At 56.7% G+C, this 14386-nt stretch overlaps 3 protein-coding genes across 3 annotated transcripts; 2 read left to right on the forward strand and 1 right to left on the reverse strand.

Moving 5' to 3' along the window:
- Positions 1-975: 975 nt before the first annotated feature.
- Positions 976-6538, reverse strand: LOC311199601 (tektin-3-like; the record flags this gene model as incomplete). Its single annotated transcript, XM_084273722.1, has 8 exons — positions 976-1222; positions 1366-1520; positions 1769-1991; positions 2213-2356; positions 2504-2574; positions 3082-3165; positions 3662-4386; positions 6301-6538. 8 exons carry the CDS (start codon positions 6536-6538, stop codon positions 976-978), a joined length of 1887 nt encoding a protein of 628 aa, XP_084129848.1.
- LOC311199482 (Golgi apparatus membrane protein TVP23 homolog B-like) lies at positions 6525-10010 on the forward strand. The gene is made up of 7 exons (XM_084273584.1): positions 6525-6548; positions 7105-7187; positions 7493-7637; positions 8087-8176; positions 8591-8722; positions 8810-8938; positions 9448-10010. The coding sequence occupies exons 1-7, from the start codon at positions 6537-6539 to the stop codon at positions 9478-9480; spliced, it is 624 nt and encodes a 207-aa protein (XP_084129710.1). The 5' UTR covers positions 6525-6536; the 3' UTR covers positions 9481-10010.
- Positions 10011-10867: 857 nt separating this feature from the next.
- On the forward strand, positions 10868-14183 carry LOC311199602 (tektin-3-like; the record flags this gene model as incomplete). The annotated part of the gene is made up of 7 exons (XM_084273723.1): positions 10868-11683; positions 12180-12263; positions 12585-12655; positions 12803-12946; positions 13168-13390; positions 13639-13793; positions 13937-14183. 7 exons carry the CDS (start codon positions 10868-10870, stop codon positions 14181-14183), a joined length of 1740 nt encoding a protein of 579 aa, XP_084129849.1.
- Positions 14184-14386: the final 203 nt, after the last annotated feature.

The following is a 14386-nucleotide window of genomic DNA, read 5'->3' on the forward strand; positions in this document are numbered from 1 at the left end:
AGAGCAGCAACCTGCAGCCTGGCACCATTTCTTTGCTCCTCTGAATTCAGCCCTCACGCTGGCAGCTCCCAAAACTCAGGCTCAGAGCAACATCCCTGCTGCCGCCACGGGGAATCCGCTCTGGCTCGAGGCTTCTGCCACTCTCAGGACGCTGCCTGGGTCTCTTCAGCCACAGTCTGCAGAAGGCAAAGGAGCAAAGGTGGTACAGGAGAACTGCCAGTGTTTGGGGAAGGACAGTACTTTCTGAGAGGGACTGAGCCTGGGCCTGGTCTCTGGGTAACAGGCACGGTGGCCAAAGCTGCCAGAAGCAAACCCAGCTGCAGAGGAGCACAACCCTGGCACGGGCTGGCAGTGAGGGGGGAGTAAAGAAAGGAAGGTTTAAATTAGATACTGGGAGGAAGTTTTTTTACAGAGAGAGTGGTGAGGGGCTGGAACAGGCTGCCCAAAGAGGGGGTGGGTGCCCCGGCCCTGGAGGTGTTCAAGGCCAGGTTGGATGAGGCCCTGGGCAACCTTGTGTAGCTCCAGGCCTGGAGGTTGCTGGGCCTGCCTGTGGCAGGGGGTTGGAGCTCTGTGATCCTTGGGGTCCCTTCCAACCCAGACCATTCTATGATTCTATGATCATTAAAATACATCAGGGATGGCAACAGCTAAGTACTCACAAAACCAGCTTGACTTCCCTTGGTGCTTTTTCCACATCAGACTTACTCAAAAGGAGAAAGACACCACAATGTTTCTCCTAAAATCACAGCCTGAAAGGGTAGGGATCAACACCTGTGGCTGCACTTACTCTCAGTCACTGATGGGGTATTTTCAGCTCCTTCCCGGCACACTGTGAAGGAGCAGTGGAAAGGGAAGAAATAAAGGGGAAAACAAATACTCCTGGTAGACTGTGTAACACACTAACTCTAATAATTTATTTTCAAACAAACAACCTCAAGAAAACAGGGAAGGGATCCAAACCAAACTGGGACTATCTCAGGTGCTGTGAGTGCAGCTGAGCCCAGCCTGAACATAACCCAGCAGCCGCACGGTGCTGGGACAGGTCTTGCGCATCGCCAGGCACTTCTCCTGGTCAATGAACAGCGAGTTGGATTTCACCACCAGCTCATGCTCCAGGACTGACTTGTTATGGACCAGCCTCTGCAGCACGTCCTCGCTGTCTCTCAGCCGCTGCTGAAGGGTCTGGATTGTTTCATCAAGTTCACAGACCTCATTGACAAGGCTGGAAAACAACAAAACACCCTGTTAACAGTCCCCTCAGAGGGGTGGTTTCTAGCATGCTGCTGCTGCTGGGCCCCTTGGGCACAGGATCTCCACCCTCACACCCCCCATTTGTGGCTGCTGCTGGGCACTCTGGGCACTTACCGGAGCTGGGCAGGGTCCCGGCACAGCTCCATCTTTGGCCTGCGGATGCGCTTGTCCAGCCGGGTCTGAGCCACTTTCAGGGGAAACCCTTTGCCCCGAATGGCTCTCTGAATGGCTTCGATGCTCCTCTCAAGGCTGAAGATTTCCTGCAGGGTCTGGCAGGAGAGAGACACGTGGGCATCAGTTAAAAACTAGATTCTCAAGTGACCACATCATTTCCCTTTTCCTCTGTCTGCAATACACCCCAAGCTGGATACGTGGGCTCAGACTCCTGTCGCTCTGCCACAGACAGAGGCACAGGTCCCTCAGCTGGGTCTCTTGAGGGAAAAGCCCCTCTCTGCCCCTGCTGTCACAGCAGAGGTTCCCGAGCAGTGTCCCAGCCAAAGGGAGAGCTTCAGGCTACCTTGCTCAGCTGGGCCTGAATCTTCCTCTTGGCATCAGCTGTCTCTGCGATGCGCTGGGTGAGGGCGAAGTTGACAGAGTTGAACTGCTGCCGCATCTGATTGTCGGTCCCCACCAGCAGGTTCTCGATGCCGTCCCGCAGCTGGGCAGAGGCTGCCCGTTCGCTCTGGGAGCGCAGGATGTTCTTGTTGGTGAAGTTGGCCCATGACTCTGGCACTGAGATCCTGGCAGACAGGGGGAGGAAAGGAGAGGTCCCTGCTAAGCCCGTGCTGCTGAGGGCATGGACCCTGCCAGGGAGCAGCAGGGACTGAAGGTGGGGTAAATCTGTGCTCTTTGACCCCCCTCTGAATTTGAGCATCAGTTCTTTGCAATTCCTTTGCCTGGCAGCTCCCTGCCAGGGACAGGCACCGCGCATGCTGGGGACGTGCAGCCCCGCGGCACTCACGTGGCATCCACGCGCTCGACCCCGCGGAAGTAGTTGATGCCCGTGGAGCTGTTCCTCAGCTGGTGGCACTGCTGGTCGATGCGGTGAGCTGCCTGCTTGTTGGCCAGGTCTCTCTCCACATCGTGCTGGGCCAGCCTGTTGGACCTTCAACACACAAACAGCCACCGTCACAGGGGATGAGGGTGCAACCGTCACCTCCCCCTGCTGCTTCCCTGCAGCACCCCTTGGGCAGCTCATAACAAGGGCAAGTGCCTGTGTGCCCAGAGCAGGGGACAAGGAGCTGCTCCTTACGCGAGCTGGGCTTCTGCCTGCTCCAGGTGCCGCCGCATCCTCTCCTGGCATGACCGGATCATGTCCAGCTCCTGGGCAGAGGCAAAACACCAGCCCATCAGCATTTTTGCTTTCAGCTCCCTTCAGCACACAGCCCTCACATTGCTGACGCCCCAGGTGATTCGTACTCAAACCCACTCATTTTCCAGCCCTCCTGCCAGCTGAAAAGGACAGCCAGAGTGTGTCCCCAATACTGAAAAGCCAAACAGCCATTGTGGACGTAGCTGGTGGGGTCATTATGATTTCTTAGGGCCCGACTGCTAACACAAAATGTCCCAAGGGAGTGGTGGCTTCACACTCCCAGGGCTACAATTCAATGGCATTGATGAAGATACTAATTAATGCCGGTCCCAGTACAGACCCCTGGGGGACACCACTTGTCACAGATCTCCATCTGGACATCAAGCCATTGACAACTCCTCTCTGGATGTGACCATCCCGCCTCACCAGGAGCCAGAGAGGGAACGGGGCTGCAAAAGCCTCTTAGGGCCGCTTAGGTACAAGTCCCTGGAAGGCCTGATCTGCATGGCCAGACTTACCACAAAGAGCTGTTTCTCGACATCATCACACACCAGGTCGATGCCCATCCGCTTCTCCCGATGAAGCAGACACTCCTGGGTGACCTGTTGGGGACACAACGTCACTGCTGAGGCTGCAGGGACAGGCTTCCAGATAGGGATGGTCCCCACCTCAAGTGAGCTAAGAAAGGTGGGCACAGAGATGACAGCAGGGGAAAACAGGGCGAGTTGCTGAGCTGCAATGTCAGCACTGCAGCACCAGGAGGGAGCACATGTGCCCCTGGTGCCAGCCCAGCTCAGGGTCAGGCTCGGCTCTGACCTCCCCAGGGCCTCACAGTAAGACCTGGGCTTTTGTCTTCAGACCTGGGGCTGTGGGTAGAGCGCTCCTGGAAACATTGGCTGCACCAAGGGCTGCTCTGATGTGCTCAGCGTGTGCTGACAGGGGATGCAGCAGGTATCAGGGCATTTCTTTGTTAACAACTTTTGTAACTAACATTTCTAAACGTTACAGAGCTGCAAGAAGGCTTAAGGAGACATCTGAACTGCTGCAGATGTGTCAGCAGCAGGCTACAGCTCGCAGCCCCCTGCACAGACCCCTTACCTGGAGAAAGGCCTCCGTGGTGGCCAAGGCTCTCTCCAGCCGTTCCTTCATGCCTGTCAGAGCGTTGGTCTCCTCAATCATCTTATCCTGCTCGTGGCGCAGCTCTGACTTCCAGAACACGATGTCATTGACACGCTGCCCCAGGTTTTTGGTGGTCTCTACCTGGGTTTTCCGTGTCTGCTGGTATTTATCGTGAATCAGGCGGGAGGTGTCAGCTGTCAGACACTCTGCAGTGTTCCTGTAGGTCTCTGACCTTTTGTAGTTGGTCAGGTTGGACTTGTGCCAGTCACCAAGAGTGTATCTGCTGAAGACGGCTGTTTGGTGGGAGATAGCAGGAAGTGTCTCTCTGGGGGTGGGCCTCTGAGAGCCTTTGGGAGATGGACCCAGAGTGGGTTTGGCCACTCTGGGCATCCAGGGGGAGCTGAAGCTATTAGGCAAGGGGGAGGAAGGGAAGCGATTGGAAAGGCTTGAGGCCATGCTGATGGGAGGCAGAATCTTGGGGGGGGTTGATCTTGGGTGGGTGTACATATTCCTCAAGGGAGAGCTGTGCAGCTCTTCTGGGGTTTTGGGGTGCTCCTGGAGATGCTGCAGTCGCTGCTGCACTGCCGAGCTCCGTGGCAGCACTGCCAGGGGCCGGGTGCCGTCAGTGAGACAGGACCAGTGGGCCGTTGCCACGGGCACAGGGTGCTCAGCAACCCCATTGTTCCCTGGAACACTCCCTGCAGCTGCCAGGGCAACAGGATGCGGCCACTGCACAACCCAGGGCACTGGCAACCCAGTGAGACCCCTGGGCAAGAAAATACCCTCCCGGGGCATCCTAGTTCCTCTCCTGCACCACTTCTTGCCCTCGCTGGGCAAGCAGGTACAGCTGTTGGGCAGCTCTTAGGCATATGGTTTAGTCTTTGCTTGTCTTGTAAGGAGCAGGGAGCTGGACTCATGAACCCTTCAGACTGGAGAGGCTCTCTGATAGGAACCCAGTGCCCTCAGTGGGCATCCCACTGCAGATTCCCTGTAACCTAATGCCTTTTCTGGGCCACTTCATCCTGTCCCTGGACAATCCCCAGTGCCCTTAATGGGCAACCCAGTACAGCATGCCAGTGCAACCCTGGGCAAACCAGGATCCTCACTGGGCAACCAGTTTGCCAGCACTGTTGGCCGTGGGCTACCCTGTGGCCAAGCAGAGACCTCGCTGGGGCAGGAGGCTCCACCAGGGTGTTGGTGCCAGCACCCCAGGTGAGGAGGTTCCCAGCATCCCCAAGAGCTTTATCATGGCAAAGCCTTGCGCAGCACCATGCCATTGTGCCCCAGTCAGGAATGGTTCCTGGGGGAGGGCCCTTTCCCAGTTCTTCTAGGCTTTACATGTAGAAAAGGCACCCTGACCCGCCACACCTGCTTTCCATGTACACACACATCCACAGAGTTGCCCTGCTTAGGAAAGCCGTGCCTCTTTTGCCAAAGCTCTGACATAAACCATAATTAAAACTGTTTCATGTATACAAAGTTTAATATGCTTTGATTTCACTTCAAACACGTCTGCTCCACATGCTGCAAGGGGATTGATCTCTCTCTCTCCAGTGCCTGGAGTACGTCCTCCCCCTATTCTTCACTGGCCTTGGTGTCTCACAGTTTCTCACATTTTCCCACTCCCTGTTGGCAAAAAGCAGCTGCTTGCACTGTTTTCCCTCTTAAATCTGATTTACAGAGGCTCGGGATATGATTCGTGTGCTGAGGCCTTGATCAGCGTCAGGCCCGGCCTTCAGCCAGCCGGTGTTGACTCTGTCGGGCCTAGGGCGAGCTTCTGGCTGCTGCTTGCAGAAGCCACCCCTGCAGCCCTCCCTCCTCTGCCAGAACCTTGCCACACAAAACCACAACACACAGTTTGTCCCCGAGCAGCGACCATTTGAGCTCAGACACAAAACAACCTGCAGGCAGAGGCATTGTGCCACCAGAGAAGGGACCGAGAAGATGTAACCAGCTGCGCAGACACCAAGGCCAGGCCCGAAGTTCAGTGGGTTGTAGTAATAATAAAACACTTTTCTGTCTTTTATTCTGTGCTGAGTCTGTTTTGCACATTGCAGTGACTGGAGAGTGATCCCTCTGTCCTTATCTCAAGTCCTAAGCCTCCCAGTATTTATTTTCTCCCCTTTTAGGCCAGCAGGGACAGGGAGGGGATTGTCCCTCTCTGCTCTGCCCTCGGGAGGCCCCAGCTGGAGTCCTGTGTCCAGAGCTGGGGCCACAATACAAGATGTGGGAGTGGTGGAAGGAGTTCAGAGGAGCCACAAAGATGATCAGAGGGCTGGAGCAGCTCCCCTGTGAAGAGAGGCTGAGGGAGCTGGGCTGGGTCAGCCTGGAGAAGAGAAGGCTGTGGGGGGAACCTCATTGCAGCCTCCCAGTCCCTGAAGGGAGCAGAGGAACAGGAGGGGAATCAGCTTGTTAAAAGTGTAGATAATGGCAGGACAAGGGGGATGGAGCGAAGCTGAAGTAGGGAAGGTTTAGATTTCATATTAGATTACGTATTATCTCTCTTTAGAGAGAGTGGTGAGGGGCTGGAACAGGCTGCCCAGAGAGGGGGTGGATGTCCCGTCCCTGGGGGTGTTCAAGGCCAGGGCGGAGCCGCGACCCGCTGAGAGGCCGCGGACTGCCGGGCCCGTCGGGGTGCAGGGGAGGCGTCAGCAGGGCCCCTCCGCCCCGCCCAGCTCCGCCGGGCCGAGGGGGCGGCCCCAGCGCCCCGGCCCCGCCGCATCGGCCACGCGGCGGCCGCCGCGCCTCGCGCCGCCCCGCGGGGACGTCACGCTCGCCGCCCGCCCCGCCCCGCCCCGGGATTGGCGTGCGGCGGTGACGTAACGCGGCAGGCGGAAGCGAGGCGGCTCCGAACATGTTCCGGCAGGTGAGGCGGCTCCGGCCGGGCCGGGCCGGGCGGTGGCGGTGGCGGGGCCGGGGCCGGGGCCGGGGCCGGGGCCGGGGCCGGGGCCGGGGCCGGGGTCGGGGCCGGGGCCGGGGCCGGGGTCGGGGTCGGGGTCGGGGTCGGGGTCGGGGTCGGCCGCGCTGAGACGGGGGCGAGGGTCTTGCCCGTGGCGGGGTGAGCGCCAGACCCGCCCCCAGCGGGGCCACGAAACGCGGGAGGGGCCGGGCCGGAGCCTGGAGCGGGAGCGGGAGGAGCCCGGGGGGTCCGTGAGGGGGCCCGGGGGGGCGGTGAGGAGCCTGGGGGGGCCCCGTGAGGGCGGGAGGGGCCCGGGGCTCCCCCGGGATCTGGCGCCGTTCTGAGCACCACCCCGCCCCCCGAGCGGCTGCAGTGGGCTCTGCTCCCCGCCGCTTCCCCTCGGGCTGCGGGTGCCCCCAGCCCCTCCCCGGTGAGCTCTGGGCGGGAGGTGCTGCTGGAGCGGCCGGGATCGCCCGAGCAGCCTCGCCTGTCCCTGTAACTCTGCGCCTGTCCCTCGCTCCAGGGCAGCAGTGAGGACATCGAGGATGTGTCTCTCTTTGATGCAGATGATGATCTGTCCAGGAGAGCAAAAAAGGCAAAGATCAGGTCAGTGGCTGTAGAGAGTTTCCAGGTGAGTCCTGGGTGACAGTGGGGGGAGGAAGGACAGACAGCTGCCAGCAGAGCTTGCAGTGTGAGTGTCCTCTCTGCTTAGAGGGAGCCCAGGGTGACGGCCCATGGCAGAACCTCAGCTGGGACTCTGAGCTCTGGGACAGCTGCTGGGTGTGCTGGTCCTGCTGCTCTCAGGGAGCCAGTGACTCCGTGTGGTGTGAGGCTCTCACCGTGCCTGGTGCTGCCTCTGGGCTAGACTGTTCTCTCTGCCCCATCTGGGACTGTCCTTTGCTTCATTCCAGGCATCCAGTGGCATCCTTCTTCCACTTATTCTTCCGAGTCAGTGCCATAGCTGTCTATGTGCTCTGTGAGCTCTTAACTAGCAGCTTCATTGCCTGCATGGTGACAATTATCCTCCTCTTGTCCTGCGACTTTTGGGCTGTAAAGGTAAGTTCCTCTTCAGCTTTTGGTTATCTCCATCTTCCTGGGTAAGAATAATTGAAGGGAGTGATGCTCCTACACAAAAGCAGTAGCTTCCCACAAAATTATACCCAGAATATCCTCAAGTGCTCTGATGTTTTGCAGCATGTTACAGAATACTAAATCTGATTTCTTTTTGAGGGTCAAATGGAGAAGCTGTGTTGGGTTTCCCTTTTAAGGTAGCACAGGCTTTGTTATCAGCTCCCTTTCAGATCACCAGCAATGTGCCTCCCAGTGCCCTGGTACTGTACTGGATACAGCAAAAATCAGACTGTTGCAGATACAAGAGCTTTCTACTCTTGTTTCCCCAGCTGGCAGGCAAACTGAGCAGCACTGAGAGCAGCACCCCAACCAGCTGAGCTTTGGCCAGTGGTTTCTTGGAGCAGGAAATGTGAAGCTGGTTTCTTCTGTTGCAGAATGTGACAGGACGGCTGATGGTTGGCCTTCGCTGGTGGAACCAGGTGGATGATGATGGCAGAAGTCACTGGGTGTTTGAAGCCAGGAAGGTAAATTCCTTCTCTTAGCATTTTTTCCCCACTTTTTTAACTGTTTATTTTTTATGAAGCAGAATATCATTTTCTATTAATTAGTGGTTCTGCTCCCGATGGTGAATTGTGCAAAGTTGACACTGATATCCAGGCAGAGATCTGTGTCTGTGCTTGTTTCCTACAGGCACTGAGTGAGCTTTTTGATTGCTGAATTATTTCCAGATTCCCATGATGTGTTGATCTGGCTTAGAGCCAGCAGTGTGAAAGTTCTCCATAAAATGCAGTAAAGGTTCTTGTTTCATGTCAGCAGCCTCTACAGGTTTTCTGGTGTGAACTTGGTTGTAAAAACCCAGAGGCTTGTAGATTCCTGACAGGCAGTGTGATCTGTCCAATGGAGCAGCCTGTTAATCTCTGTGTCCTTTCTGTGTGTAGGCATCAGCACAAGGGAGCAGAACCTCATCAGAAGCAGAGTCCCGAATCTTCTGGCTGGGTCTCATCACCTGCCCCATGATCTGGGTGATATTTGCTTTCAGTGCTCTCTTCTCTTTCAAAGTGAAGTGGCTGGTGAGTGGGCTGCTCCAGGCAGCAGCAGATCTGGTGCCTTACAGGCACAGGGCTGTACATTAACGACTGTGTTTTCCTGTGCCACAGGCAGTGGTTGTGATGGGTGTGGTGCTCCAGGGAGCCAATCTTTATGGTTACATCAGGTGTAAAGTTGGCAGCAGAAAGAACTTGACCAGCCTGGCGACCAGCTACCTGGGGAAGCAGCTCTTGCGGCAGGTAAGATCCCCAGGGGGCTGGAAATCCACCAGTGATGTTTGTTTCTGTCCATCAGCTTCCTCACTGGACAAAAAGATGGCAAAAGGGCTGCTCACTCCCACCCAACTCTGCAAGAGATGATCCTTCCCCACCCCAGCGCTGGGTTTTCCTCCCTCCTGCAGCAGTGAGCACAGCCCTGCCCTGCCCCACTTCTGGGCATCCTTCCACTGCTGCTGTCACTGAAGTTCCCCAGTGTCCTGTACTGGGAGGCAGCTCTGGGGATGGGTGGTCTGGCTGCCAGAGGTTCACAGCTCGTTGCTGGAACTGCTCTGTTAGTGGGATTGCTCCCCCCTCACTGCCAGCCCATGCCAGGGTTGTGCTCCTCTGCAGCTGGGTTTGCTTCTGGCAGCTTTGGCCACCGTGGCTGTTACCCAGAGACCTGGCCCAGGCTCAGTCCCTCTCAGAAAGTACTGTCCTTCCCAAACACTGGCAGTTCTCCTGTACCACCTTTGCTCCTTTGCCTCCTGCAGACGGTGGCTGAAGAGACCCAGGCAGCGTCCTGAGAGTGGCAGAAGCCTCGAGCCAGAGCGGATTCCCCGTGGCGGCAGCAGGGATGTTGCTCTGAGCCTGAGTTTTGGGAGCTGCCAGCGTGAGGGCTGAATTCAGAGGAGCAAAGAAATGGTGCCAGGCTGCAGGTTGCTGCTCTCAGCCATCTCCATTCCAGTTCCCACTGGCAGTTTGTGTTCCAGTCCTTCCTTTAGTTTGATTGATTAGAGTGAACTTGCCTAATCTTTAATGAAACGAATATCCAAGGTGAGTGTCCTGCAGGTTTAGAGCTGCTGGCTGCATGACAAGCAAGTGGCTGGCTGGCCTTCAGAAGAGCCCTGCACAGCTCCAGCCTGGTTACCCAGGACCCCCTGACTCCTCCAGCAGTTGGTGATTCAGATGATTTCACTTCTGGACTTTGCCTGGGATATACCCCCAGCAAGACCTGGGAGCTGTTCCCTTGGTTAACTGTTGGGACTGATACCTTCCTTTTGTACATAGCTGTTTATACACTCTTGAAATTAAAAGAATGCTTTGTTTGACTAGAGCAGACATCCCTCTGTGACCCAGAGCTGAGCTCTGTTTCTATCCCGTGTCCTGGAGAAGCCCTGTTAGAATCATGGGGCAAGTTAAATGCTGCTGCTGAATGAGCTCTGGCACACTTCCTTCCAGCCAGGGCTCTCAAACAGTCCTGCCTGTGCAAACACTTTCTTTGTAAGCAGCCTGGGGTTGTTAGTGTGCAGAGCTGGAGTGCTGGTCACTCCCTGAGGCTGTCTGGGGTGCATGAGATCTCCTGAGCTCTCCCCAGTCCCTGGCTTGCTCCTGGACAGCAGCAGATTGCCACCAGTGCTGCTGCCACTGCGTAGTGGGAACATCTGGTCCCCATGTCCATGGAATGGATGGTTTATTTCAAAGGAATGAATGGAAAGAGGCACAGTGAAGTCAGTCACTGACCTCAGAGTGCTTCTGTGTGACATGGTGATGGGCAAGTGCAGCATCTGACCCACACAGCATGATGGAAGGGGAATTCTTCCAGCTCCAGCAAGGCCCCAATGCTGCTGCCATTGGAGGGGCGGCACAGAGTCCAGCCCAGTGAGCATCCTGGTTTGCCCAGGGGTTGCACTGGCATGCTGTACTGGGTTGCCCATTAAGGGCACTGGGGATTGTCCAGGGACAGGATGAAGTGGCCCAGAAAAGGCATTAGGTTACATGGAATCTGCAGTGGGATGCCCACTGAGGGCACTGGGTTCCTATCAGAGACCCTCTCCAGTCAGAAGGGTTCATGAGTCCAGCTCCCTGCTCCGTACAAGACAACCAAAGACTAAACCATATGCCTAAGAGCTGCCCAACAGCTGTACCTGCTTGCCCAGCGAGGGCAAGAAGTGGTGCAGGAGAGGAACTAGGATGCCCCAGGAGGGTATTTTCTTGCCCAGGGGTCTCACTGGGTTGCCAGTGCCCTGGGTTGTGCAGTGGCCGCATCCTGTTGCCCTGGCAGCTGCAGGGAGTGTTCCAGGGAACAATGGGGTTGCTGAGCACCCTGTGCCCGTGGCAACGGCCCACTGGTCCTGTCTCACTGACGGCACCGGGCCCCTGGCAGTGCTGCCACGGAGCTCGGCAGTGCAGCAGCGACTGCAGCATCTCCAGGAGCACCCCAAAACCCCAGAAGAGCTGCACAGCTCTCCCTTGAGGAATATGTACACCCACCCAAGATCAACCCCCCCCAAGATTCTGCTTCCCATCAGCATGGCCTCAAGCCTTTCCAATCGCTTCCCTTCCTCCCCCTTGCCTAATAGCTTCAGCTCCCCCTGGATGCCCAGAGTGGCCAAACCCACTCTGGGTCCATCTCCCAAAGGCTCTCAGAGGCCCACCCCCAGAGAGACACTCCCTGCTATCTCCCACCAAACAGCCGTCTTCACCAGATACACTCTTGGTGACTGGCACAAGTCCAACCTGACCAACTACAAAAGGTCAGAGACCTACAGGAACACTGCAGAGTGTCTGACAGCTGACACCTCCCGCCTGATTCACGATAAATACCAGCAGACACGGAAAACCCAGGTAGAGACCACCAAAAACCTGGGGCAGCGTGTCAATGACATCGTGTTCTGGAAGTCAGAGCTGCGCCACGAGCAGGATAAGATGATTGAGGAGACCAACGCTCTGACAGGCATGAAGGAACGGCTGGAGAGAGCCTTGGCCACCACGGAGGCCTTTCTCCAGGTAAGGGGTCTGTGCAGGGGGCTGCGAGCTGTAGCCTGCTGCTGACACATCTGCAGCTGTTCAGATGTCTCCTTAAGCCTTCTTGCAGCTCTGTAATGTTTAGAAATGTTAGTTACAAAAGTTGTTAACAAAGAAATGCCCTGATACCTGCTGCATCCCCTGTCAGCACACGCTGAGCACATCAGAGCAGCCCTTGGTGCAGCCAATGTTTCCAGAAGCGCTCTACCCACAGCCCCGGGTCTGAAGACAAAAGCCCAGGTCTTACTGTGAGGCCCTGGGGAGGTCAGAGCCGAGCCTGACCCTGAGCTGGGCTGGCACCAGGGGCACATGTGCTCCCTCCTGGTGCTGCAGTGCTGACATTGCAGCTCAGCAACTCACCCTGTTTTCCCCTGCTGTCATCTCTGTGCCCACCTTTCTTAGCTCACTTGAGGTGGGGACCGTCCCTATCTGGAAGCCTGTCCCTGCAGCCACAGCAGTGACGTTGTGTCCCCAACAGGTCACCCAGGAGTGTCTGCTTCATCGGGAGAAGCGGATGGGCATTGACCTGGTGTGTGATGATGTCGAGAAACAGCTCTTTGTGGTAAGTCTGGCCATGCAGATCAGGCCTTCCAGGGACTTGTACCTAAGCCCTGGGAGTGTGAAGCCACCACTCCCTTGGGACATTTTGTGTTAGCAGTCGGGCCCTAAGAAATGATAATGACCCCACCAGCTATGTCCACAATGGCTGTTTGGCTTTTCAGTATTGGGGACACACTCTGGCTGTCCTTTTCAGCTGGCAGGAGGGCTGGAAAATGAGTGGGTTTGAGTACGAATCACCTGGGGCGTCAGCAATGTGAGGGCTGTGTGCTGAAGGGAGCTGAAAGCAAAAATGCTGATGGGCTGGTGTTTTGCCTCTGCCCAGGAGCTGGACATGATCCGGTCATGCCAGGAGAGGATGCGGCGGCACCTGGAGCAGGCAGAAGCCCAGCTCGCGTAAGGAGCAGCTCCTTGTCCCCTGCTCTGGGCACACAGGCACTTGCCCTTGTTATGAGCTGCCCAAGGGGTGCTGCAGGGAAGCAGCAGGGGGAGGTGACGGTGGCACCCTCATCCCCTGTGACGGTGGCTGTTTGTGTGTTGAAGGTCCAACAGGCTGGCCCAGCACGATGTGGAGAGAGACCTGGCCAACAAGCAGGCAGCTCACCGCATCGACCAGCAGTGCCACCAGCTGAGGAACAGCTCCACGGGCATCAACTACTTCCGCGGGGTTGAGCGCGTGGATGCCACGTGAGTGCCGCAGGGCTGCACGTCCCCAGCATGCGCGGTGCCTGTCCCTGGCAGGGAGCTGCCAGGCAAAGGAATTGCAAAGAACTGATGCTCAAATTCAGAGGGGGGTCAAAGAGCACAGATTTACCCCACCTTCAGTCCCTGCTGCTCCCTGGCAGGGTCCATGCCCTCAGCAGCACGGGCTTAGCCGGGACCTCTCCTTTCCTCCCCCTGTCTGCCAGGATCTCAGTGCCAGAGTCATGGGCCAACTTCACCAACAAGAACATCCTGCGCTCCCAGAGCGAACGGGCAGCCTCTGCCCAGCTGCGGGACGGCATCGAGAACCTGCTGGTGGGGACCGACAATCAGATGCGGCAGCAGTTCAACTCTGTCAACTTCGCCCTCACCCAGCGCATCGCAGAGACAGCTGATGCCAAGAGGAAGATTCAGGCCCAGCTGAGCAAGGTAGCCTGAAGCTCTCCCTTTGGCTGGGACACTGCTCGGGAACCTCTGCTGTGACAGCAGGGGCAGAGAGGGGCTTTTCCCTCAAGAGACCCAGCTGAGGGACCTGTGCCTCTGTCTGTGGCAGAGCGACAGGAGTCTGAGCCCACGTATCCAGCTTGGGGTGTATTGCAGACAGAGGGAAAGGGAAATGATGTGGTCACTTGAGAATCTAGTTTTTAACTGATGCCCACGTGTCTCTCTCCTGCCAGACCCTGCAGGAAATCTTCAGCCTTGAGAGGAGCATCGAAGCCATTCAGAGAGCCATTCGGGGCAAAGGGTTTCCCCTGAAAGTGGCTCAGACCCGGCTGGACAAGCGCATCCGCAGGCCAAAGATGGAGCTGTGCCGGGACCCTGCCCAGCTCCGGTAAGTGCCCAGAGTGCCCAGCAGCAGCCACAAATGGGGGGTGTGAGGGTGGAGATCCTGTGCCCAAGGGGCCCAGCAGCAGCAGCATGCTAGAAACCACCCCTCTGAGGGGACTGTTAACAGGGTGTTTTGTTGTTTTCCAGCCTTGTCAATGAGGTCTGTGAACTTGATGAAACAATCCAGACCCTTCAGCAGCGGCTGAGAGACAGCGAGGACGTGCTGCAGAGGCTGGTCCATAACAAGTCAGTCCTGGAGCATGAGCTGGTGGTGAAATCCAACTCGCTGTTCATTGACCAGGAGAAGTGCCTGGCGATGCGCAAGACCTGTCCCAGCACCGTGCGGCTGCTGGGTTATGTTCAGGCTGGGCTCAGCTGCACTCACAGCACCTGAGATAGTCCCAGTTTCGTTTGGATTCCTTCCCTGTTTTCTTTAGATTGTTTGTTTGAAAATAAATTATTAGAGTTAGTGTGTTACACAGTCTACCAGGAGTATTTGTTTTCCCCTTTATTTCTTCCCTTTCCACTGCTCCTGCACAGTGTGCCAGGAAGGAGCTGAAAATACCCCATCAGTGACTGAGAGTAAGTGCAGCCACA

Source organism: Gallinula chloropus (genome assembly GCF_964237585.1).
Source record: "Gallinula chloropus genome assembly, chromosome: 20".
Taxonomy (NCBI): domain Eukaryota; kingdom Metazoa; phylum Chordata; class Aves; order Gruiformes; family Rallidae; genus Gallinula; species Gallinula chloropus.

Excerpts from the sequence above, each read along its gene's own strand:
- LOC311199482 (XM_084273584.1), top strand. Across the intron at positions 7,638-8,086 it reads GCGACTTTTGGGCTGTAAAG|AATGTGACAGGACGGCTGAT; the intron begins GTAAGTTCCTCT and ends CTTCTGTTGCAG. Across the intron at positions 8,939-9,447 it reads GGAAGCAGCTCTTGCGGCAG|ACGGTGGCTGAAGAGACCCA; the intron begins GTAAGATCCCCA and ends TGCCTCCTGCAG.